A 26,689-nucleotide genomic window follows, 5' to 3' on the forward strand; every position below is an offset into this window, starting at 1 on the left:
TGGGGATATTTTTGGTGTTGAGCATACACATGGTTATTTGGGGAGGGAGGAATGGGGTGTTCAAAGGCACTGCAGCCCTCACAGTCCTGCTGGCATAGGCTGGCAACGTGTGGCTCCGTGTGCCATCTAATGTGAAATCTCACAAGTATTGAGAATAGTACATACTTCACATTGCATTATGGATATTATTCATCCTTCCTCTTATAGGCACAGACAGCCTGCTGCTCTTCCATCCTTGCTGTCAGCTGCTGTCTTTCTGGTGCTGTTAATCTTGTTAATAGCAGCGTGAACTTCAGCTAACTGTGGTTATAATGTGATGGAGTTGCTAGGGAACTTAGAGAAGCACAGGCATGGAATGATTCTAGCATTTCATATGGTGAATAAAGGATTTTGAAAAGCTGTTCTCCTTCATTCTAACTTTAAGCATTTCACGTGGGAGGCAGGGATTGGGCTGTGATCTTAACTCCTGTAATGCTACAAGGAGAAGGAAAGCACAGCAGTAAGAGCGGGGTGGCAAAGTCCTAGGCTGCAGCAAGTTCTAATAGATTTTTTTGATCCTCATTGAAGCAAGGAGGGGAGTCAGCTGAACTGCCACCTTGGGCTTCCAGAGGGCAGGCTTTGCCAGTCTCTTTCGGAGCATGGGTGAGAGATTCTGCTGGGAGGTAGTTCTGGAGGGTGTGGGAGCCCAGGAAGGCTGGGAATACTTTAAGGAAATTATTTTAAAGTTGCAGGAACTGACCAGTCCTAAGTCACAGAAGAGGAGCAGACAAGGAAAGAGACCGGTCTGGCTGAACAGAGGCCTTTGGCTGGAACTCAGGAACAAAAGGAAAGTTTATGGTCTTCGGAAGAGGGGGCAAGCAACTTATGAAGATTACAAATCTGCAGTGAAGCTGTGCAGGGAAGAAATTAGAAAGGCCAAAGCCCAGCTAGAACTGAACTTGGCTGATAAGGTAAAAGGCAACAATAAATATTTCTGTAAATATATCAACAGTAAGAGGAGGGTGAGGGAGAATCCCCATCCCTTGTCTGACGCAGAGGGGAGCACCATGCCCAAGGATCAGGATAAAGCTGAGCTACTTACTTAATGCCTTCTTTCCCTCAGTCTTTTAATAGTAAGACTCGTTGTTCCCTGGGCACACAGCCCCTTGCGCTGGAAGATGGGGATGGGGAACAGAATAGGCCCTGCATAATCCACGAGGAAATGGTTTTGGACCTGCTTCGAAAGCTGGACACCCACAAGTCCATGCGGCCAGATGGATTGCGCCCTAGAGTGTTCAGGGAGTTGGGAGATGTGGTTGCCAAGCTGCTCTCCATCTTCTTTCAACAGTCCTGGCTAACAGAGAGTGTCCCAGGGGACTGGAGACTAGCAAATTTGATGCCCATCTTTAAAAAGGGCTGGAAAGGTGATCCTGGTAGCTGTAGATCTATCAGTCAGTCTCACCTCAGTGCCAGGGAAAGTTATGGAATGGATAATCTTGAGAGTCATCACGAATCAATTAAAGACCAACCAGGGGATCAGGCCCAGTCAGCATGGGTTCATGAATGGTAGACCTTGCCTGACAAACTTGATTTCATTCTATGACAAGGTGACCCGCTTAGTGGATGAAGGGAAGGCTGTCGATGTGGTCTACCTGGACTTCAGTACAGCCTTTCACACTGTCCCCCACAGCAGTCTCATGGAGAAGCTGGCTGCCCATGGTTTGGATGGGCATATGCTCTGCCGGGTGAAACACTGGCTGGATGGCCGGGCCCAGAGAGTTGTGGTCAGTGGAGTTAAATCCATGCGGTGGCCAGTCGCAATTGTTGTCCCCCAGGGCTCGGTACTGGGGCCACTCCTACTCAAGATCTTTGTTAATGACCTTTTTGTCATGTCTCAACATATCATGCCATGTTGAGGGTATTGAGTGCACCCTCAGTAAGTTCACAGATGACACCATGTTGGGAGAGAGTGCTGATCTGCTGGTGAGTAGTAAGGCACTACAGAGGGACCTGGATAGACTGGATCGATGGGCCAAGGTAAACCGTATGCGTTTCAATAGGGCCAAGTGTTGGGTCCTGCATTTTGGTCACAACAATCCTAGGCAACCCTACAGGCTTGGGGAGGAGTGGCTGGAAAGCTGCCTGACGGAAAGGGACCCTGATGTGCTGATGGACAGTCGGCTGAATATGAGCCAGCAGTGTGAACCAGGTGGCCAAGAAGGCCAATGGCATCCTGGCTTGGATCAGGAATGGTGTGATGAGCAGGACTAGGGAGGTCATCCTGACCCTGTACTCAGCCCAGGTGAGGCCCCCCCACATTGAGTACTGTGTTCAGTACAGAAAGGACATTGAGGTGCTGGAGCAGGTCCAAAGAAGGGCAACAAGGCTTGTGAAGGGCTTGGAGAATATGCCCTACGAGGAGCGACTAAAGGAACTGGGGCTGTTTAGTCCGGGGAAGAGGAGGCTGAGCAAAATACCCTTGCCAATCCCAAAACAAGGTCTGGGAAGAGGTGGATCCTGGCTACATCCCCTTCCAGTCACTCAGGTGAATTGCATCACATGCACCTGAGCTCCCCTGGGTTGGCCCTGCCTTCCCACCAGGTGCTCAACCACTGGTTCAGGCTGTGACAGCATTTCTGCTACAGCTCCCTAACCCTGGGCAAGGCCATGTCCCCCCCCCCCATCTTCAATCCCATCTTTTCTTGCCACCCCACATTCCCATGTCCCATCACCATTTGAACAGTATTGCTCAATGTAAGCCGCTCCCCCAGCTCTGGTCTCCAATAACCCCTGTAGGACTTACACATACATGCACACACCTTGATACACAAACACACCTATGCATCTTATACACATCTTCCTATTTATATTGTATATACATACAAGTCTTAACCACCCACTCCTAAGAGGCGGGGGGGGGAGGGGGTGAACCCTCTTCACATCACCCTTTAGCATCTTGAAGGATTAAATGTAAAATGAGCAAATGTAAAATGTGTATGTGTCTATCCGTGTCTATACGATAGCTGTTTGAGAGTAAGGGAGGCAAGTGGAGCAGCACACTGCTGGCAGCAGGGTCCTGCTGTGTTTGCAAGGTGAAGCTTTAAAATAACAATTAGTGATAAACAGTCCGTGCTAGAAACTGTTGTTGAGTGGTGCTGCAAAAGCTTGCTTTGAGGTGTGTTAGCACCTGCAGTAGAAAATATAATTAATTCCTTAAAATGTGTATGTATACATGTATAGGCCTGTTGTCATACAGTGGTGTTTCTGACCTTTCCATTCCAGGTAAGCCACTGTTCAGCTGTACCTAGAGGGAAACAAAAGCCTTACATCGGCACTTAATGCTCTGTGTGCTGAGGCAGCAGTCCCTCTGTGCTGTGGTCAGCTGACAACTGCAGGGAACCAAGGCATCAGGGAGGGTGGAACATGAATGTGGGATTATCACTAACCCCCTTGGAAATACACAATGACTCAGGTGCCCTTGGTCTGTTGATGCTTGCACCGACAGCCTCCTCATTGCCTCGTGGTCTGAGAGCTCTGCCACCGCTGCAGCAGGTTCCTCTCGGTTCCCTTCACACCCCACAGCATCCCCTGCCCTCCAGCAGCAAGGGGTGTGCTCCCAGCATAGGGTGGGAAATAGACAGAGGACACCAGGACCTCCCCAAGGCCTCACAAGGGAAACTAAAGATGTTTGGTTTTGTCTTTGGACATAATCGAGGAGCAGTGTATCTCTCTCTCAGATGACGTAGAGTCCTGGGCTGGTCTCCATGCGGCATTGCACTGCCTGTATCTCCTTAGGAAAGCAAGCTGCTAAGAGTGAAGCTGAGACACTGGGTGCAATGGTCTGAAAAGAGCTGGCTGCAGAAGGAGCTCTTCCAGCAAACGCCAGCTCCTCGTTACAGAGGTACACTGAAGAGGCAAGACACGAAAGTCAAATGAGAAACTTGCATTGAATATTTATTTTGTTAAACGCTTGTGTACTCCAAACAACTACACGTTATTTCAGTTGTAAGCCACAATCTTTTGGAACGAATGTCCCAGCAGCTCTTGTCACCACAAAACAGACAGTCAATGCATTACCACATTCTGCGGACATAGAGAGCTTTCAAGTGCAAAGCAGATTATCAGAAAAGCCAGACTGCCAACCTCCTTAACAACCTAGCCAATGCTAAACTCCCGTAAAGATGCTTCGTATGTCTGCAATTTAGTTGTCTTAGTGCCATTGTAATAAATAAATAGAAAATATATCTTTTTCATTGGAAAGTCTCTAAGAAAATGTACAAAACACTATACATCTAACCCGAAAAAGGACCAGCTATTTCGGCGACAGGTAAAACAAGCATTTGAACAGAATGCAAAAAAAAAAAAACAAAACCAAAGCCCAAACATCCAAACAAACAAACATCTAAACAAACAAAATCCAATCAAAAAATCACTCCGACAGTGGCAACCGGGTAGGCAGAGATGGGAACATTTGCAGTAATAAGACCTTACAAAGAGGATCATTGCAGCTGGTGCAGGGACTGTTAAAGGGATGTACAAAGTACAAGCAGCCAGTTAATTCACTAGTCAAAATGTGCACGTGCAATTTCTACAACAGTCAAAGATTAGAAAGTAACCATATGGCACAAAGCTATTGCTGACCGGTGATGGCATCAGGCTAAGCTGTGTCTTCAGCGTAACCCACTGACTTCATCCCATTCACATCAGTGGGAGCCCTTTGCATTTCACAGGAGTGTCTGCCCCATTACACTGCTGTGATGCTCCATTATCCCTCAGGCTTACAGACTGCAGTGATCCTGTCCTAAGTATTCACAGCATAAGACCCAGCCCTAGCTCCAAACAGGCCCCATGTGACAAGCTTTGCATGATAGAATGAGTTACTTACAAGTGTTCTTTGCTTAATAAGAAAAGATGTTTTTTGGAAGAAGTTTTCCTAGAGCCAAGTCTTGTGATTTCACCCTGAGAATTCCAAAAATTGTCAAATCAGAAGCTACAGCTCTAGCACGAATGCAGCGCTCTTGTAGTAGCTGAGGAAACCAGCCTAGGGCATGGTCCTCCCAAGCATCTGCACACAGATCAGGAACCTCCAGCAACACAGGGAAGCAGTGCTTCACAGAGTGGGGTGTGGAAAACCAGATCCCAAACCAGGTACATTCTGAACCTCGCTTTCCTGCCCATGTCAAGTGCTCATGAAAGAAATGCTCATGCTTTGGTCCATCTCATGTTCGCATGTGTGCTCCACTGGTACAGGTGCAATTATAGGAACAGAACTGCCACAGCATAGTGAAGATGTGTACATTAACCAGCCTGACATGCTCACGGACTTATTTCAGTGTATTTCTCAACTTCAGGGATCTGAATCTGTTTCAGCTATCAAAGAATGTCAGAGAAGTGATGTTTGGCTCACCATGGCTTAACTATAAAGGGATGTTTTCAAGGAAGAGTTTGTGATTTGAGGGTGAAATCCTCAAACCATCGTTAAGACATCAGGGAAAAAAACAACAACAAAACACCACCTAACAACAACTGTGCTGCTCCTTCACTAACAGGCTCTTGTTGAGAAGCAAGGGAGGGAAAGGGGAAAGCTTGGATATAAGACTGAAAAGAACATTTCCAGTTTCAAAACCCAGGAGAGGCTGGAAGGGAATATGCCCTAAGTGCTACCTGACTTTTTCTATACAATTGCTTTGTCTATCAGAGATATTGACCTAAAAAGTAGGGACAGAGCTGAGAGGGTTCAGCATCAGCCCAGTTGTGGAGTGACCTGCGGAATCAATGCTCCTTCATTCTAGTTGAAAGACAATATTTTGGATACTGTGGGGGAAAAAAAAGCAATTTAGTTACTGGAGTTCTAATTAAAACAGAGCAAAATGAAGTAATTATCAGCAGCGAGAATAATTTCTGTAGCAATGTGGGCACAGAGAGACAAAGAGGGGAAACAAACCCAGAAATGGGCAAAATTGACTCTTATATTTACTTTTAAAACCTCCCTCTTACACCTCCTTATAACAGCCACAGCCTGTGCATATGCTTTCATGGCACTTCTGAGCAACAAATAGAAACATCACTGAACATTGGAAGTGCTTACAAAATTTTACAAGATAGTGCTTAATTATCCATCTTCAGGAGATGTCTGTGCAGGAGTCCTGACCCGCACTGATCTGCCTTCATTACCAGCTAATGCTTTGAAGGAGGTGGGAAGCAAGTACAAGACATCCAACTAGCGTATGGGGATTCCCACTCTAATTCTTTAGCTATCTGGTAAGACCTCAAGACTTCCACCTCTGCCACCTTCCACTCTGATTTCATGTAACTCTTCCAGGAGGTCAGGATACTCATGGCCCAAAGGCCAAGGACAATGGCTGGAAAGCAATACCCAACAGACCAACACAGTCTGGAAAAGTAAAGGCTGCTCACCCCATTTGTGGCTGAGAAACACAAGTCCCAGCATTCCCAGATGAGAACTGGAAATCTTGAACAGTATGCCCTTTTTGACTGTCTACCATAAACCTTCTAGATCGGCCCTGAATGTTATTATATGGCAGGACTGAAGGGAAAGGGCTGGAACTGTTTGTGCTGATCGACAGGTCTTTCTTTGTAGACTATGGCTGCTTGTTGAAGGAAAACCTCCCAGTTGAGAAACAACTATTAAGAGACCTGAAGCTACAGGAGAACCACAGTTTTATGAGCAAGCAGAAAGATGTGGTTGCATCGGTCTCTTCTTGTATGCTTGCTTCACTCCTCTCTCCTCTCTTCCTCAACTATGTGCCATGTATGTACAACACAGATCCCAAAGAACTTGATCAGCTGTCACAGAAAATTTAGGGTAAAGTATTGCTGTCCAGTTATATTTCCTAGCATCTAAGTAATCATTCAAATACACGCTTTCTACCTTAGAGTTTCATCCAGGCTTTGAGTTGGCTGGTTACTCCAGGGGAAAAAAATTGTTTGGGTAAGTTAGAGGCTGGTACAAACAACAATCCTCAGTGGCCTTTAGCCCTAGAGCTCACCTTTCCAGAGACAGCATACCATGGGCATGCTGATAAAATCAGCAGCTTGCAAATCAGGTCAAACCTTGCTTAGTGACATGAGCGTCAACATCAATGGAAGTCAACTGGCAAGTGCCGACGATCACAGAACACGTGCTGAGCACAGAGGAACGCATTTCCATCACATGTGGCCACTTTAGCTACTTACAGTAAGATTTCTTTTTTGAACAACAACAACAACAAAATGCTACACTTCTGGAGCACACTATAATGTGCCTGTCACGTACAGTCAGTAGTCCATCTTGCTGGAGCAGTGCTGGCAGCCAGAAGGCAGAGCTTTGTGTCCTCATAACTTCATCTTCTTCACCACAGGAATTGGCAGAGCTTGGTAGATTTTAGCTGAGTCCTCATTGGTGACCAGCTTCACCCAGACAGGACGGAAGCTGCCTTTGAATCCAACAAAAGCCATTTTTTCTGCAAATCAGGACAAATAGATTAGGATTGCACCAGGGCTGCAAACAGAGACACCCATAGGTATGGCTGCACCCAGACCACTGGACTGATGCAGGCAGTCAGGAGCACAAATGTGCATACAAATGTTGCCAATAATGCATTACTGAGGTATTAAAGAAATATTTTCTTAATCAGGTTTAATTAAAATTGTACACATAACTTCTAGGCTTCCATTAATTAACAATAGCCCCTTTGTGATGCATAGCAGAGGAGAGAGAGACCAGGAAACCCCCTTCAGAGCTGTCCACTGAAGCTATCATTGTTTGCGTGTTTGCATACACTCAGGAATAAAAAGGTTTGCAGTTAGAGCTGACCAGAGCAATATGCATGGAAGAATAATATACTAGTGAAGTAAGTGATGCATTGAAATCAAGACACTTGGTTTCTGCAGTAGATCTACTGCACTCGACACTGCAGCAGATACAGCCTTTCCCAGTAAGTAAATACCTGCTCCCAGGATGTCTGAGCACATGCTGATAGGACAGGCAAGGTGAAGTTAAGAAGCCCAGAAAAGGAGCCTCTATGGGAACCACACAGGGGAATAATCAAAGGGTATTTCAGAACTGCGCTTTTTAGAGGCAGTTACCTTTTAAACTAAAACCTTTTTCTGCTCCAAGTTTCTCCAGTACTTTAGTCCATGGTCCTCTTGAAATGAATCTTCCTTTAGATGTCACCAGCACAATAGAACTGAAAGAAACAAAGTCATTTATGAACAAGTGAGGAGTTAGGAACCATTCCTGTCTCGTCTGGCTTGAGACAGGTAACTCCTGTCTGTGTGACCCAAAGTCACCTATGAACTGCAATGCTTTCTCTTTAATGGTTTTTGTCAATGCTGACAGCTTTGTCATATGGTAACTTTTCCAATAATGCAAACAAAACCTACTAGGAAGCAGACAGAATTTGCTTTTTTTTCTTTTTTTTCTTTTTTTTCTTTTTTTCCTTTTTTTTTTTTTTTTATTATTGGTGAAAGTTTTTCTATGATGTTTAGTAGGGCTGGGATGCCATTCTCACTCAGCTCTTAAATCTGCGTGGCAGAATAACCGAACATCTGCCTAGATGAAATCATTTCATTCCACCTTGCAACTGAAAGAACTGAACTGAAAGACTTCTCATTGCTAGGAACAACTCCTCTCACATCCCCGAGGGTATAAACCTATTTAAAGGTTTTTCAAGCAGTCTCTTGATGAGAGGCTGGCAAGGCGTTCTGGACTCACGTTCTGTGCTGCAGATGGGAGGGAGCTGTCCGGTCCCTCCGTCTGCACGGTGCCCACCTGCAGCTGAATGGCACCTCACCCAGCAAATGGATTAAAGAAGTTTTGTGGTCATAGCTGAAGTCTTTGCCTGATGGGATTGGAAAGGCCGGCAGGGGGAGGGCTGGGAAAGCTTTTGGTTAAAGGAGGAGAATGATTTGAGGTTTCAGCCCTCGCAAGGACACACAGCCGAATGATATCTGAGCTATTTTGTATCCAGTTCCAGTCCTAACTCTAACCCTAATCCTAATCCCAATCCTAATCCAGTTCTAACACTCATCAAGATAAAGCAATATGAGGTTCAGCTAGACGTAAATGCACCTAAAGCCTAATTACAACTCATCCTCTAAAGTAAGAAAGAACCTAAACAGCAGGCTTTAGCCAGGATTGAGATTGGACTTTCATGCAAAGAATGATGGCCTCTTGGAAATGTCCTTCTTCTCTTTGTTTGTTTAATGAAAGAAAAGTGAGTAACTAGCACACTTCTCGGCAGTAACCACTTGGCACGTTCTTTGCAACCTTTAGGATTATTTAAAACATTTTTTTGTGTCCACAAGCTTGGCACCATGATAAAACTTCCCCCGAGTCTGTAGAATAAATCCTAGAACAATGCCCTGTCAATCTGCCCACCATTGTTACAGGTGGTTCATCAGCAAAGTAATCACATTTGTATTAAATGATACATACTAGTTTTCAAATCAAAACAGATTTAATAGCAAGGAAATGTATTCACTTCCCACAGCTCTCCACAAACCACTGTAGGAACAACCCCTTCAGATAAAGAATTTCTGATGTCGTTTCCTTCACTATTCCAGCAGACAAACCCACTGTCCTCCAGGATGCAAGAGCATTTGTTGGGTAATTACCACCCACCTGAAAAACCCTGCATTTCTGGATGCCCATACTTTAAAAAATAAAGCACAAAGACCATAGGTATGGGTAGGGAACACATGCAGAGAGGAATGCATTTTTTTAGTGGGATTTTCTGCTATTTGAGAAAGTGTGCAGGCAGTAGGAAAATGTAAACGGTACACATCTGTACCAATACGTGCTCAAGTTTACTTCTGAACTTAAGCCTTGAGTTATCTCTAGCCCACAGCATAAGTGTGGATCTGCAGTTTATTAGTCAAATGCAGCTCTGCAGCTTACTGGGGGCTCGATCAGTTCCTAAATCACACGCTCTGCATCCTCTGCTGCCTGCACATCCTGCTCACATTTGGGCTCGGAGTCAGCAGGTACAAAAGCACACTGTTAGCTCAGGCAGTCTGGTCCATGTTGGGTCACCAAAACCACAAAAAGATGTATTGTACAGCATTCTTATACGCTATGCCGTACCAACACCAAATTACTCACTGATTTTCGATGTTGTTGACATAATTTTCTATCTGTGCTGGGATTCCTTGTAGAATTGAGTTTTTGAATGTTACTCGATCAACTACTTTCCCATGATGTCCATCAATCACTATCAGCTGAATACCCTCTTCGGTGAGGAAATACCTTACACCATCAACCTGTGGGAAGGGGGAAGGAATATTATCCATTTATTGAAGAAACACAAATGCAAAATAATCATCTCTAAGAAGCACTAACAGCTTTGAATTTTTGCTCATTACATCAAAGGGCAGAACTCCAGATCTCTGAGGTCAAGCTGATCTGCTTTTTTTTCTTTTTTGTAAAATACAAAGGAAAAGTGACTCAAATCTTTTGTCCCATAAAGTTTACTGAAAAGACCTGTTTACCTCGATGTATGCATAGTCATCCTTTAGGTGGAAGTACTGTTTCTTATAAGTTTCTATTTTCACTTCTAGTAAGTGGTCCTTCGTTTTCTGTTCAGAAAAAAAAAAAAAAGAGAAAAAGAGAAAAATGAGTTTTTAATGAGGATGTCCATTACCTGAGTGCTGCATTTTCAGTAAACACTTTAAACCTCAGAATTCAGTCAAGAAGAAAGCTACGTAATGAGCTGTGACTTGCCAAATTGCATTCCTAATGAGACTGGGCACGGTGGCAACCTCTCTGCTCATCTTGTCTGCATCTAAATTGTTTCACCAAATGGCAGAGGGTAAGCGATTCTCACTTCACGGTGCTGATACATAATTCTCTGAGGCTTTGCTATGCATTCCTGCTTCAAGGGTGATGAGATAAATATCCTCCTTTTTGCCTCAGAATCAGACTGGACAGAATGTAGGAGACACAGCGTTATGCAAAATCCTTTATATGAACGAGAGTCTTAGCAGCACAGTCCCTTGTCTGCCGCTGTTGTCCTTACAGCCTGGAGGAGGTGGAGGCCAGGAAAGACAACTTGCATCTCTCCAGCATCACATTCCCTGGACCAAGCTCTCTTCCAGCTCACCACTATTTATCCCATGCTTTTAAGCACAGCACTTCACAACCGAGACCCAAAAGACTGGCTATTTAACTTCAGCTGAGGTCTTGAATTGCTCCATCCTTTGAGGACCTGCATACTTGGAACTTGCAAGAATCTGTTTCATACAGTTTCTCACGTCTGATCCATTTCATAAAATGAGGCATGGGATATGCTGAATCCATTACAAAGTCTTTCCATGACTATAGGAACAATATGTGCTAGAATAACAGATAATTTTGTGATAGGAAATCAACTACTTTACCAGCTGTGCACTAGATAGCTTCTTAGGCATTGGCACTTCTACTACAGGCGTCTCGATGTACTTGGGATAAGCCGTGGCTTGACAGTCACTGACGCCAGCGTTCTTTGGAATCATAGCTTTGATCCTTATTCGTTCACAGCCTTTGACAGAGCAGAAAGCAAATTTCTCCTTCTCGTTTTGAGCTTTTAGTTTCAGAAACAGCAGCCTGTGTGTAGGGGAGAAAAGTGAAGAGCATCCTTGAGTTCAATGCAAAAAGTGACTAAGTTTCAGTGGACTCCTTCCTAATACTTTGCAACAATGTATGTTGAAAACCCTCAGTGCTGCTTTCAGCAGTTGAAAACGCTAGACATGTCATATACATTTAAAAGGATGCCTGCATCTCAAAAATGTTTTGGGAAGGTCAGGAAACCTAAGAGAGATTAGCTGACATCTGAACTCCCTTAGAGCTCTACTTATAACGTTCATTTATGCAGAAATACATAGTTTGTATTTTAGATCTCTAGGTCTTTTTCACATTTTTTTAATTCTGTAAAAAAAACAACAGACTTTGCACTCTTGGTTCTCATGGATCCCTGTCTTAGGACTGATAAATGGTTGCGGTTCAAAACAAAAAAGGTTGGGTGGGTCTCCAGTTCAGTACTATGGTCTGCACTTTACTTTTGTGGTTTTTTTTCCTAATTTGTACTCACTTAGCAAAGCATTTCCCAAAGGAAATGGCAGGACAGCACAGCACAGCCTGCAAATGACTGGCAGTCATCGGAGTCCCAATAAAATGAAATGCTGGTCACATTCCCAGAAAGAATTTCTGGTTTTGTTGTGATCCCTGCTAATGGCGTTAGCTCAGAATTCCAGCAGCTTCCTCAAAAGGGTGTCCAAATCATCAAGGGCCATTTCCTTACCCAGTGTCCTCATCCCAGTAGTAGTATCCTTTGCTAGGATACCTGTACTCTAGTTTCTCCATTTGAGAGACTCTATAGAAGGTTCCAGTTTTGTACGTTTTCTTCAAGAGACGATTGTGGATGTCTGAGAGAATGGAAAATGTCGTCCCTTTAGGGTAACAAAACCCTACTTGGATCCAGTCGTTCCTGAAACAGCAAAGACCCAGGTTGTAACAAGTCGACACATTACTATTATTTTCCTGTGCATGTTAAAAGCCAAACTAAATAATTCACTCCAAAATGTAACTTATTCTTTTCCTGGCCAGTTAAAATTTTAATGGCTTGGGATCAATCAATGCAATGTAAATTAGACATAACTTCTATGGGTTGGTTACGCAACGGGGGTCAGATCTGCTCCCGACATCTACACCTCTGACTTCCATGCACCGGGAATGAATTATCTAGGCTTCCAAAAATGAACTGTGTTATCTTGTGGGGCTTCCCCAGAGATTAAACAGGAATCTGAGATGTCAAATGAAAAGATGGTGAACTCAATGGACTTCCTGGAACAAGAATGTTCATTCTGGAAGAGTTCACATGGCAATGGCCTCACCCATTAAAAACGTGCAGTTACGTTATTGAGCTGGAATGTTGGAATTCAGTTGGATCACTCACTTGTTGAAGTTGATGAGCCATATGGTCAGCTCTTCAGGGGCTGTCTTGTCCCAGTGAATGGTGTAGCCTTTCCTCAGAGTTATAACTGGCTGATATTGCTGGTAATGAGTGCTTTTGCTCAAAGCCCCTTCCAAGTAGAGTGGATGATTGTGGTAGTCATTTTTTATTATTTTCATTTTGAGGTTGGCTGGCTTGTAGGCTTGGATGTATATCTAGATGTAAAAAGATCATCAAGTGTTTAATGAATTACAGTAATACATTAAAGGTTCAGCCACTCAACAGCTGTGAACTTGTGTGAGGTCTGTTACTTCAGCAGTGACCTGTACACTTAAAACCTGTATATTCCGTTTCTTCAGCTTCTTTTTTTAACAAAATGGACTGTTTTGTTGTTTGTTTATTAATTTAAAAAAATGGGAAAAATAAAGATCATTTCCTTATTTAGAGTATGCTGGTTAAGGCCCCAGATAGGCCTACAGTGGAGCTGAAGTACTTCACAGCGTTAATGGCAAAGATCAGCTGTGGGACATCTGACATCTGATTTGTGTTAAACAAGGACCCTTCTGTCTGGATTTGAGAAGGAAAACCAGCCCAGTCGTTACAGCTTGACTTTAGTGGCACTATGCTGAAAAAGCAATACTCTCAACACCTAAGACAAAAAAAAAGGCACTACTTTACTTAACAGAGAAAAGCAAGGACTCTCTCCAGACAGTAGGGCGGGAGCTCGCATGGTGGGAAGAATGGTTTGGTGGTTACTCAACAGGATGATGAAAGATCATGAGAGCTGAAGTCTAATTTTGACTCCTCAGCACGCTTACCATAGTACTGTGGGCAGCACTTCCCTCCTTGGAGTGAGACGAAATAACCCTACCCTACCCAGTAGCTGGTAGATATATGAACATTAATCTGTTAGTGCTTGTGGAGTAAAAGTTGTTTCAGGCCAAAGAATCCGAATCAACGCACAAGATCTTTGTGTTCAAAACTGCCTGCGCACACTTGCAGTTAAACCCAGAGCACCCTGAAGAAAGCACATTTCCACAGGCTGTGCTTTACAATGCCAAGAGAATTAAAATAAACATAGTGATAATGATACTGCAAATTAAGCATCTTTACCTGTGCATAGCGTCCACTGCAGATAGAACCTCTCCAGTCAGGCACATCAATGCAGTCTGGGTGTTTGATTAGCCAGTTATCTTCTTTTATCAGGTATGAGCCTGGATATTCAGACACAGAACCATCTACATCATGAAAAACGGATGTTTTATCACCATCCATATCCAGATCATTGAACCAGGGTCCAGGTTCTCCAAAGAAGACCCTTGAGGTAATCTAAACAAAATAGTGAAACACATTCATGTCACCAAAAGGAATTAATCACTTACAGTACAAAGCAAAGGACAGCTAAGGTCACTGAAATGGCTCAACAGACCAATTTTCTGACAATAAATACTGTTGGGTTTGGGGGCAAACTTATGCGTGAAGAAATCAGTGTATGCACTAATGCCATGATTCTTCAAAGTCACAGATTTTCGGCTGCTCAGCATGACACACTGCAGGCCTGATGTTCAATGGCACTGAGGCTCCATGCCTCCAGATGACGTTTGGAGTTGCAGGTGTTCTGAGATAACATTTACATGCTAATAAAGCTATTAACTTCCAAAACGGAGCATCCAAAGAAGAAAGCACCAAAATCATTTTCAGTTGAGTTGGTCTTGTTAGCTGGCAGGAACATCAGTGTCATTTGGTACAGGACTGTTAGGGTTTTCTCTCCTTTACCTGCACACTGCCTCTTCGTTAAGTCTGAAGTTAGTATAGAGCTGGGTCATGCTCCTTAAAGGCGTGTCTGATTTGTCAGACAGAGCAGACACAGATTTTCCTGCTGACCTCGGTCGAAAGGCTAAAACAACTCGAATTGCAGCTGTAGCAATGAAAAGGTTTGTTTTAAAATTCTGGAGAAAGGTTCAGGAGACAGAGCAATTTCACTAGGGCCACTTCACTCGTTGTCTGCTAATACATTTTTAAGGTTCCAAAGCCACATAAAGTCATACTGATGCTGGGAAAAGTCAGTCACCTCCTTTGGGAAATGACTGCTCAGGCAACTTCTGACTGATATTTTTATCCAGCATAAATAAATGTCATGTCACCAGCCTGCTTGGTGCGACGTGAGAGAGTAACAGGTCAACACTTTTAGGGGAATTTTGCCTTTCCCATCCCATTTGGCATGAGGACCACTAGTCAGCACTTTTGCTGACATCCGAGCAAGTCTGCTAACTTTCTGAAAGTTAAGCAACCCAAAAAATTTCACTCCCAACCACTTTATTTATTTGTTTGTCATGTTTGGCAGTTGGATTTAACAGCTGCTAGAGGTGAACATCAGCAATGAGTTAGCTCATATTTGTGCAAGCAAATACAGAAATAACTCTAAAGCACAGACCCCCAGACGAGGTTCAGACCAGCACCCAGAAGTTCATATTGTAACTCAACATTTGTCAGCCTCTTTTTGGCTGGGTTCTGCTCTCATTTATGTCTGCAGAACTGGGGCCCATGTGCAGATTTTCCACCCTGTTTTAACAGTTTCTAACACAAACAAGAATGGAAGTGATTTTCACATGACGCCACTATTTTTTTCATACTCCTGGTTTGCTGCAAACCAGATTTGCTTATTATTTCATCCATCCTACTTTCTTTTTCTCAGCTGCCACTCTCTTTGTTTCTGGCAAAGACAATGGGCAGCCCTTGCAGATCTCCTGTTTTCTCCAAAAGGCTGTTACACCCTTTTTGTCCACAAACCCACTTCCAAGCCAACTGACAGGCCTTGCTGGGAAGGATAACTCACGGGGACGTCTTCAAAATGAATGTCGGTGACGTTGTTGTTGGGGCAGCTCTGCCAGGCATTGTTGAGCCTGAAGGCCAGGGCACTTGTATGCCGGCCGTCCAGGGCAGCAAATTTGCGGAAGGTGCAGTTCTGGACATTGATTGGGCCATCGTAGAACTGAATCCCTCGAATGGGAAAATTCCTAAAACACATTGGAAAGAGAGAGAGAAACACAGTCATGACATGAGGTTGAGAACGTATTCTGGATGTGGACAGTCCTGCAGCACCTGTTTCTCAGCTGCTATCATTTTGCACAGCCATGAGAAAGGCTCCTGAGTTAGTGTTTTGGAAGAGAAGGGATTTCCCTGCTTTTTAGGTCTGTAAGGTCTTCTTAATCTTGCAAGTTCATCTCGAGTTCTCTCATGTCTGAGACTGATCGTCTTTATTTAGTCTGTACTCCTCAAGAGAAAGAACTTACAGCAATGGCAAGGTACTAACCTAAAAATGAATAAATTCATATTTGCCATCAAAAATGAGCTCTGCAGCAGCGAAACCTGAAACTCCTCAGATAGGCATAGACCCCTTGGGCAAGTCCCAGCTCATCTTTCTCCAACTTGTGGAGAAACAGTGCAATGCAACTGCAGTAAAAATGAATTAGAAAACAAGGAGAGATATCAAAGATAGGGTTGAAAACAACTGAGGAGGCACATACTCGTGAAACTTTATTAAGAGCCTTTTCTGATAGAAGCTGCAAGGTAAAGATGACACTGTTTTAACACTGATTAAGTGAATGCGATATTTAAATTCCTTAAGAGGAGGAGAAGTCTCATATTTCACTTATAATAAACCAGTTTGATCCCTTGCTCATATGAATGGTGGCAAGCTCACAGCTCTGCCACTGTGAGTTTCTGCACACAACACACACAATGACAGATGCCCACTTATTTCTGTGGAAAGGATAATTAGGAGGAGAGTCCTAGCAGATTGGCTTTTCATTATCACTATGGTTAACAAAAACCTACTGCATCACTACCAACAAGCAAAGCTGAGACACATAATGTGCCAGCAAAACATCAGCTGAGCTGTTTGGTCACCGTAGAGCTACCCTTAGGATAACTATGTTTTCAGAAATAACAGCAAAACATTACTTCACATGCAAACCAATCTGTAGGACTAAAGAAGAGGCCACACACAAAGTTCTGTGGATGTTTTGAAACTATTTAATGAAGGAATGAAATTCCTGTAGCACAGCTGCAATAGTAACAGTAGTGCTGAGCTCTCCAACTAAATCTGGGCTAGGACTTTGGGATTGAAAGGCATGGAACCAAACCCTTTATGTGCAAGTTACAAAACTAAACTGTGGTGAAGAAACCACACTGTGCTGGAGTTGGTACTGAGAGTGGAAACTTTGAGTGTGATGACATGCTGAGCTGAACTTACGGGCCGATGGGCAGGGTCCTGCCTCTGTGATCCAGGCCGCCAGGTCCCCAGATCTCATTGTCCATCGTCTCGGTGCCCAGGTTTCCGCTCTCACCAACAAACAAGCTGTTCTTGATTTCTTGCTTTGAGCCATCATCGTGAGGGAAGGTCCCACCGCTAGGAGGGAAAGGGCTGGAGGTGAAAGGGCTGCTCACACCATCCCCGTGCCCCAGGCTGAGCACAGGCTGTGTGACACTCACCTTGCCAGGGTCAGCCCAATGCCATTGTCTGCAAATCTGCCAAGAGAAGAGAGGTGCTTCAGAAGGGTTTTCTCTGTTTAATAATGTCAGTATAAAACCAGTGAAGCAGAGAGCAGATGGGCTTAGTGGAGAACTCAAGATTTTTCATGCTCTTTCCTTTTTGGAAGATATTTTTTTGGCACATCTTGTAGTACATGTGGGTCACATGAAGCAGTAGATGTGCACCTGATTGCTCCAAGTGGGAGTTATGTCTGTGATTGCTGGCCATAATTTGTCTGATAACATTTTTTCCCTGTATCTAACGACAGCACTCTTTTCACTGTTAGGTAAAAAACAGAATGTTCATCTCTCCTTCCAAATAGCTTTTATTACTTAATAATATTTTGCCTTACACACACCTCTGTGCTTCCCTGTGTTCATGCATCACATACCACCTTCATGACATAATTCTACAAGGGGAAATTTTATGGAAGCAGCCTGGCTTCTCTTTCACTAACAGGAAGACAGAGATCAGACCTTCCTTATTAAAAACAAAAATGTCAATGTTCTCCAATTTTGCTGACATTCTAAAGCTTTTAGATGAGATGACAACTTCTGATCTGTGCCTCCAGCTTACAGGGAGGCTACGAGTAATACGATAGTTTGAGTTAACATCTTGATGGTATTTACACCAGTAAATATACACCTCTATCCCTGATCTCTCCCACACATTAAAGCCACCGGCGGAGAGCCAAGTAAAACCCAACTCTGCCTTGTCCTGCTCCTGTCTCTAGGTGGCAGTCCATTACACAACATCACCTTCCTTTAATATCTGCAGCCTCATAAAACATACACTGCATGCCATATTAACATTTGTTTTGTTAATGCAATACATAAGTCTTACTGTAGCAACAGAAACGGAAATTACTGTGGCCATAAAGACAATTACAGTTTACAAGCCGCTTCCTTGAATTCCGATACACCCATAAGGCTGCTACTGGAAGCTCATAAAGCAAGGTAATGCACTCAGAAAGTTGGTACCCTCTGTCTGTGGCACTCAGCAACACAAACTCTACACGACATGTGAGCAGTCTGCAAAGACACCACTTGTTGGCCACGGCATGCACTAGGTATCCCTGGTTCATATAATCCCAGGAAGCACAAACAGGACGGCTCAGCGTCACGTTTCAGAGCATTGTGCCACAATCTTGATCTTGCCAATCTGACAGGTTGCTAGAGCCAGTCCATGAGGTTTGGGTCACTCTGAGGTAAGGCAGCCCTGCCAGCAATTGGACACCAGATAAAGTTGAGGCAGATACCCATGGCACGGTTATCACAATACGCCTTGTAAAGTAGTTTTTTCCTTTTTCTCCTCTTTCTTCTTTGTGGTTGATATCAAGAACCTGGCTCAGCAGAAGATCACCTGTTTTCCACTGCAAAAGAAATATCTGTTCTGACCAGCACAGGAAATGGCCCTCAAAGAGCACAAGACACATGTGCCTGGTTTCTCTGCTTTGCTGCTGTGATGCATAGTTTCATGTCTGCCCCATCACTATCAGCTTATTCAGCATAGCAGCCAACCACATAAAGCTGATCTGTTACCAGGCTCAGCCAGGGGAGGTGGTGGATTTTGCTGCTCTCTTTCTGAAGCACCTCATTTTTCATGTAAAAAAGGTGCTGTTATTTGCTTTGCTGCGTGTGTGTGTGTGTGTGTTTGTGTGTGTGTGTGTTTGCACATTACCATTCTGAATGCTGGTCAGAATCACACAACAAAACCCCAACAATCTAGGAGATCTTCAGTTCAGACAAAAACAGGTTTTCTTTGTGTAAAATAATGCCTGTGTTTACTTAACGTTTCATCTTTATTTCAATCTTGGCCATATGAAAGGTGCAAAGCAGTATAAATAGTCTGAACCACAGCTATGCTCGCCATAAACACCAGGCTGAACTCTGAGAGTTGAAATAAGGCAAAACTCACTGGCAGTTGTCCAGCCACACATCTCCGCCCCGCAGCCAGGCCCCGTGATCCTGGTTCTTGTAGGCAATAAAGCGCTCAATTATTGCAGGTTCCCTGGGCTTCAAAGGATCAGCATCTTTGTGTGGGCTGTATCTGCAACCAGAAGGAGGGAGAAGGAACGTTGGCCAGGGAAGGCAGCCTTGCTTGGTCTACAGCCCTGCTAAGCATCTGGTTCCTGCTAGCTGAGAGCAGCTCTGGGACAGCAGTCCATCCAAGCAGCGTGTCTGGGCAAGCAGTGGTGGCCAGAGCCCTCTGCCAAGGGACAGCTGGTCCAGGGGAGGCTGTTGTAAAGACCTGCTCCAAGTTTCCTTTCACCTTGCCATTATTGTATAGCTGATATATTGCTGAAAGCATGGAAAGTTTATTATTGCTCCCAAAAGCCTGGGATATTTTTCAATCCTTTACTACTCGTAGAATCATAGAATGGCTTATGTTGGAGGGGATCTTACAGCCCACCCAGTTCCAACCCCCTGCTGTGGGCTGGTTGTTCCCCAGCAGCTCAGGCTGCCCAGGGCCCATCCAACCTGGCCTTGAGAACCTCCAGGGATGGGGCACCCACAGCTCTGGGCAGCCTGTGCCAGGGCCTCACTGCTCTTTGAGTATAGAATTTCCTCCTAACATCTGACCTAAATTTTCCCTCTTTTAGTTTAAAGCCATTCCCCCTTGACCTATCACTATCAGATGGTGTGAAAATTCGGTCCACCTCCTGCTTATAAGCACCCTTCAAGTACTGGAAGGCTGCAATGAGGTCTCCCCGGAGCCTCCTTGTGTCCAAGCTGAACAAGACCAACTCCCTCAACCTTTCCTCATAGGAAAGGTTTTCCCGCCCTTTAGCACATTCCTGTTTAGGTAAATACCCTTCTTCCCCCGTTTGGAGCATTCTTACCTCCTAACCTTGGCTATGTTGTGGCAATGAGAATTGTTTCTCCCCATTAAAAGGAACTAAAACATCTTGGAGAGGGACTGAGAGCAGCTCCTCCACTTTCCCACTGCACATCGCCCAGGACACACATAAGAGATTTACTAGCTTTGAAGTTCTCAGCAATGATGAAATACTGGCCTGACATAGGAAAGAAGCAGGCACAAGTGGAAGCTGCAGCAAAATGTGCCCTCTGCTGCCTGTCTGCTTCCACTCGGGCAAGAGCATCCAAGCAAGGATTTGGCGCTGCTGAGCTTGGCTGCCATTCACCCAGGAGCATTCCCTTTTGCTGCTGAAGGAGCATCTCCCATCAGCTGGGCACAGCTTAGAGAACCTGACAGCTGAGCATTCAACTCAGTGCCAGCAGCGGATGGTCCAAAGATTAAAATTCATGTCTCACCAACGGGTAGCGAGACCAAGCTGTCAAATCACTAACAGATATTCAATAGCTCTTTGCTCTGCTTAATAAGCCATCATATCAATCTAAAACTGAGCATCGGGCTGATAGGGTTCCAGTAAATGAATATTACTTTGGCAGCTTCATCACTATGAATTTGCTTTCAGAGAGAGATTTATTATCAGCCCTTGTGAATTCCCTAGACATTGTTAAATACAGATATTTTGAGATAGATTCCAGTTTCATTCACATCCATTTGTATCTGGAATAACACTACAGGGTATAGACTTTTGCCCAGATATTTAATGCTGTAACTGAATGCAGAATAATCTCTCCAGCTTTGTAACTGCCCAGCCTAGGTCCAAGTCTGCCCTGGCCAGTGTAGCTATAATCACTTAATCAGTCTTTCAGTCTCAACACGTGAAAAGTGGAAAGCAGTACAAATAATCTGAGCTGCAGCCCGTACTGCTGGTTAATCACTGAGCACAACCATGACTGCATATTGAATTCCTCGGCTTCCAGGGGTCATTCCTGCCTTGTAGGGCAAGGGACAAATTGTCTTTTGTAATCCCTTACTGTGCCTGTGGCAACCAGTAGTTTCCCAAGGCATGCGTTCAGCTTTCTGGAGAAGCAGCGTCAAGTTCTCAAGAAAATTTGGAGGTATTTGCAGATAAGGTTGTTCTTTTTTTTTTTTTTTTAGCTGTAATTTTTATTATTGAATTAATTATTTCATTTAATTTGGCATTAAAATAATGTCAACAGTATTCATTTTTGACATTCTTTTAGCATCATCTGTGGAGTGGGACACTGCGCTGATGCAAAGCATAGGATGAGCTCCCTGGAGAACCCACCCATGCACTGCTTGCCCAGTGCACAACTACAGCAGCGTGGGCAACCTGCACCCCAGGGATGGAACAGAGAAAAGGAAAAACTGAGCAGTCCCTTCCTGAGCAGTGATGTTTCTCTTCCCTGCTTGGTTTCTTCTGTCAAGAGACCCAGCCATGGGAAATGCCATCTGAGTGCCATGGGAGGCACTGAAGTCAGGAGAGAAAATGGTGCAACTTGAGAGCATTTAAGTCCTTTTCTCTCCCTGGGATTGGTAACTATGTTAAGAGCCAGACTGAGCTTCTAATGAGATAAAAGGGTGCAAATCCAGCCCTTACACTGGTACACTTTGCCTGCAAAAAGCCCTTTGCTTACATCAGCCTCCCCACGGGGGTCTGCTTTGGGGTAAGAGTGGGACTTCTCAGGAGCCGCCTCTGGGTTAACTCTGCTGATACACAGTACACTCTGTAAAGAGGTTTGTAGCATTTCTGTGTGACTCTGTTATGTCATATGGAGGCTACACACAGCTCCAGGGATGAAGGGTCAGACCATGCATTTAATCATAACTATCACAGCAGTCACCTTTGGAACTAGACAGAAATTGGAAATCAAAGTGTAAACTCCGCTGCTGAAGTGTTCTCCGCTCAAGCAGGTCCTGAAGGAATGAAGAAGATCAGCAGCATTTCCCGGAAGTACTTTCATTTTCTGTTTGTGGGAAACTTGCAGCAAGTTCTACCCAGCAGAGCTGTTGGCCAGACAGCATTTAATTTTCTCCCTCATCTACCAAAAAAATTAATAGAATACCCTAGAGCAGATGTAATATCCATGCCTGCTCAGCTCCAAGCTAAAGAGCAAAGACAGCAGCAGGAGGATGCGGTGCTGGGGGTCCTTTATGACATGCAACGGGGAGATGAAGTTAGGAAACGATAAATCACCATGGAGTCACCATCCCTGGGGGTGTTTAAGAGCTGAGGGGATGTGGCACTCAGGGACATGGCTAGTGGGCATGGGAGGGGTTGGTCGTTGGACTGGGTGATCTTAGTAGTCTTTTCCAACCTCAATGATTCTATGATTCTATGACATTTAAGTGAAATCCTTTCCTCAATAACTGCCCCCATCATCTTCCTTGGGAGCAACATCGTAGCTCTCAACCAGAGCTAAAGAGAAGTCTTTTCCAAACCAAACTGTGCAGAACACTTTACCTCCCAGAAATCAGTGTCAGAATGGGCCTTTTGTCCTTGGCTGAGGCAGGAGTGGTTTTCACACCGTTATCGATGATCATTCCAGCCTGAAAGAAAATGGAAATGTAATATTACTGTTTATTTACATATTCTACAGTTATTTCCACTTCCAAGTTCTGTCTCCAATTGTCCCGAGCCAAAGTATATTGGACAATCCTAATAACTGCTTCTGTTAATAACATATGAAACAGAGCATCGTCAATACTATCAGGAATTGCATGTACCACCTCAAACTGCTCCAGATTTCCTGAAACTGCAGCTCTCTTCTAAATGTACCCCCATACACCTAAACACAGTGCTGCAGCCTCAGGACCAGCAGTCCTCACCACAGCACCACACACAGCATGCCGAGGGCAAACAGGGGAAGAGTGAGAGAAGGCGATCAGACACAGTGGCTGTATTTATTCTTCTAGAAGCCGTTTGGTTAATTGCTAACACTGGCAGTTGAGGTCCATAATTAGACAAGCTGCCAATAGATGCTCCTGTAGGCACTGTTTTAGGAAAGCAGAAGCGAAGAATGAGCCTAGCACAGCCAAGCAGAGGGAAGAGCGGTGACGTCCAGGAGCCAAGAGGATGCTGGCTGGCTCAGAGTGCTGCCACACCAGCCTGCAAGCTGCTCTATCTGCAGACACAAACAAGTTTGCTTGAACTTTTCGCGAAACAGGCAGCGCAGGCATTAATAGCTTGCAGATCCAAAGAGCTGGAGCGAGAAAGCAATGTTTTTTTGACGGCAGCATTCCAGTTGCGTGCAGACTCACTCGGTAGTTGGAATGTGCGCGGTTGTTGGAAAATTTCCCCATCGGCACGTGCTCCGAGTAGCCAGGGGAATACATGCCCGCCGAGGGCCCCGTTGGCACGTGGTGCAGAACAAACCAAAAGCCTGTTTCCTGAGAAAAAGAAACGACATCAGAGCCTTCGCTTGAACTTCTTTGCTGGTCTGCATTAGCCCATGGATTTATCAGTAAATCCTCAAGACATAAGCCAGAAGATTTCAGGACAAATCACAGCTAGCAGCATTGACCTGTCTAACTGCGCTCAGCAGAGTGCTGAACACACACACGTATTTACAGTCACACTCCTGTGCTGCAACATCAGGCTGCTTTAATTTAAACTGTGACATCTATCTTGAAGTTATAAGACTTTTCTAATTCATAACACACATAACACACCACATATACACCGATGCCCTCTCATCCGCGCATGTGCAAATCTTAAAAACCAGATCCACTTTATTTAGCTGTCTAAAAATGTATTCAGGAACCTGAACTGAGGCAATCAGGTTCTGAACTTTTGCAAAGACCATATCTCTTTGTTTAAGGCTTGGTTTGCTTGTTTGTTTGTCTTAGCAGAAAATTAAAAGCTCCCAACGTGACCAAGGATTTCTGTGGAATTAGCGTTAGTGCTGATTGAAATTTCAGGGCAAACGTTACTGTACTGCAATCAACAGAATCATTGCCAAAGACTTCACTGGGACTGTGCAGTCAGATTTATTTCATTGATTCAGGCTGCACACTGTGCAAAGGCTGGGAATTTTTGTTAAAGCCGTCCAGCTCTAGAAACAGCAAGTGTGGAGAAATAAGAAGTTTGGAGCAAAAGGAAAAACATTGCCTTTTATTGGCGGCACTAACCACATTATTATACGTCTCTATCTAGCAGTTTCAAAAATGCCTGAGTAACAGAAGCAGGTTTTATTCCAGAAAGAGCCCCAGCCTCGCAGGGCCCTCAGTTCTGAATTGTTACCAAATAAGAAACTTCTGTACTCACTTCAGACCCCGCAGCCGCACAGTTTATAAGGTTGTTGTGTGGGTTGGCTATCCAAAAGGTGGATACGGCGCTGCAGATGAGGAAAACAAAGAATGAGATGAACATGACACTTTGAGCACACGCCAGAATCACGGCTCAGCTCCTCGCAGTACAGGCACAGCTGATAAGACCCCAGATAAGGGGTCTTGCCCAAGGGCAAAGGGGATGTTTTTTTTCTTTCTCTTCTCATACCACATTTGTCCTTTGTGGTTTGACAGAGAACATGGCCTTATCTCTTAAAACCCCAGAGTATTAAATGAGGAATTTCTATTGCAATTCCAAGCCTGCTATGAAGCTGTCAGATGTCAGTCATGTTTTATGATAAGGTAAATATGTTGTTGCACAAGCTACAGAAAAGCATTTGCCCCCAAATAAGCCCTCAGGTTCATTAGAGGTTTGTTTAATCAAGGGACCCAATGAATTACCTCTAAAGGCTTTCCAAGTATACCCTAGCACCTCCTTTTACACAGAGCTGCTGTGATTCATTAACTTTATTTGCTCCCACCCCAGTATGCACTGCATTTCTTCAGGGACAAAGGGACTCAATTTGCCTAATGCACATAAAAAGACTCTTAATTGAGAGATTCCCATCAAGGAGGAAAGATCAATCTATCACAGTCCATCTCATGACATACAGTAATCATTAACCAACAGGCACATGAACTTTGGGAGCAAAACATCCAGGAGACATACAGCTTGCTCCCTAAATTTGCTGAGTGGGATTCAGTCTCCTGAAAGGGATCATAGAATCATAGAATGGCCTGGGTTGAAAAGGACCTCAAAGATCATCGAGTTTCAACCCCCCTGCTGAGTGCAGGGTCACCAACCACTAGACCAGGCTGCCCAGAGCCACGTCCAGTCTGGCCTTGAATGCCTCCAGGGATGGGGCATCCACAACCTCCCTGGGCAACCTGTTCCAGTGCGTCACCACCCTCTGAGTGGAAAAACTTCCTTCTAGGGATGAACCTACCTAACCCTTATGTCTCTTTTATGAAGGACTTCAAGGGGGCTTTTTATTCCAAAGGAATTTGCTGGCCTAAGGCAACATTTGGTTCGTGTGACAGTACCATGACGACATACGAGGCTGGACTAGAAAAAACAACTTGAGGTTATTGATAGACTGCCTCTGAAGGCACAGGCCTTCAAGGCTCAAGGGCCTTGAACCCACTGTATTTCCCAATGACCTGCCTCAGCCCAGCCCTGTTCCTCAGAGCCATGTGGATTGGACATGTTACTGTGCCATTTGGCACAATCCTATTGTCTTAATTACTGGCAGCAGCTGCCTGCCTGCCTCTTCCAAGCCAACAGAGCCACAGCTGGCACTCATCCCTCATCCCTGCGCCGAGTGCCTTGGCTGCTGCCCATGGGGATGGTGTGGGTTGATGCACGGGGCAACCATGGTGTACTCATGCACTAGCAGGCTGGATGAGCACAGTGCAAAACAACGGTTTTATCTGATCGGTCTTTAAATTCTTTTATAAAGGAAGACGTGGCAGATCAAAGTACAGCAGGACTTTTTCATTATACCTCCACATATCATTCCCAGTGCTTTTTTTCTGTAATAATATTTCAAATGACACAAAACATGTCCCTCTGACTATTAAGCAAATTATGTGGAAAATGAGAACAATGGCTGATTAACTCTTATTTTATGAATGGATACATTAAGTGTAATTTATAAACAAACACAGATGTGAAAGAAAGCACTGCATGAATTTCATCTCTTTCTCTTGCCAAAGTAAAAAGCTAAAAATATATTTCTCTGGACCAAACCCCAGTTAGTTCTGAGGGCAGAATGGGTGATAGTGATAGAGTCTCAGCAGCCTAAGAGTATTTTTAAATGAAAGAAAACACCCAAAGGTTTTTAGCTGCTATTAGGCATCAATCAGCTTCTCACTGTCTCATTTTGTAGACAGAAGTCTGACTCTGGAGACATTCTCACTGACTTCTTGTTGGTCAGAAATTAGCTTTTTTAGCATAGATTTTTTTTTCCCCTCAAACTACAGCAAAAGAAAACCCTAAAGAAAAATCTGAGCACTCATTTCTCCCAGCAGCATCAGTGCAGCAACAATGCTCTGTGGTCTCAAGACAAAACTTCACTGTGGT

General features: G+C 44.3%; 1 protein-coding gene across 4 annotated transcripts in view; it reads right to left on the reverse strand.

Moving 5' to 3' along the window:
* CEMIP (cell migration inducing hyaluronan binding protein) overlaps window positions 3,908-26,689 on the reverse strand; it is a 103,393-nt gene continuing 80,611 nt past the window's right edge. For all 4 annotated transcript variants that reach the window (XM_021407780.1, XM_021407778.1, XM_021407781.1 and 1 more), the window contains exons 15-29: window positions 24,545-24,614; window positions 23,539-23,667; window positions 22,742-22,827; window positions 19,360-19,491; window positions 17,403-17,438; window positions 17,164-17,319; window positions 15,745-15,925; window positions 14,022-14,237; window positions 12,912-13,123; window positions 12,258-12,443; window positions 11,359-11,563; window positions 10,471-10,557; window positions 10,085-10,242; window positions 8,068-8,168; window positions 3,908-7,442 (exon numbers count right to left, since the gene is read on the reverse strand). In XM_021407780.1, the coding sequence (XP_021263455.1) occupies window positions 7,315-7,442; window positions 8,068-8,168; window positions 10,085-10,242; window positions 10,471-10,557; window positions 11,359-11,563; window positions 12,258-12,443; window positions 12,912-13,123; window positions 14,022-14,237; window positions 15,745-15,925; window positions 17,164-17,319; window positions 17,403-17,438; window positions 19,360-19,491; window positions 22,742-22,827; window positions 23,539-23,667; window positions 24,545-24,614 (2,083 nt within the window). In that variant the 3' untranslated portion in view covers window positions 3,908-7,314. The remainder of the gene's footprint in view (window positions 7,443-8,067; window positions 8,169-10,084; window positions 10,243-10,470; window positions 10,558-11,358; window positions 11,564-12,257; window positions 12,444-12,911; window positions 13,124-14,021; window positions 14,238-15,744; window positions 15,926-17,163; window positions 17,320-17,402; window positions 17,439-19,359; window positions 19,492-22,741; window positions 22,828-23,538; window positions 23,668-24,544; window positions 24,615-26,689) is intronic.

The sequence above is a fragment of the Numida meleagris genome, chromosome 9, assembly GCF_002078875.1.
Source record: "Numida meleagris isolate 19003 breed g44 Domestic line chromosome 9, NumMel1.0, whole genome shotgun sequence".
In the NCBI taxonomy this organism is placed as follows: domain Eukaryota; kingdom Metazoa; phylum Chordata; class Aves; order Galliformes; family Numididae; genus Numida; species Numida meleagris.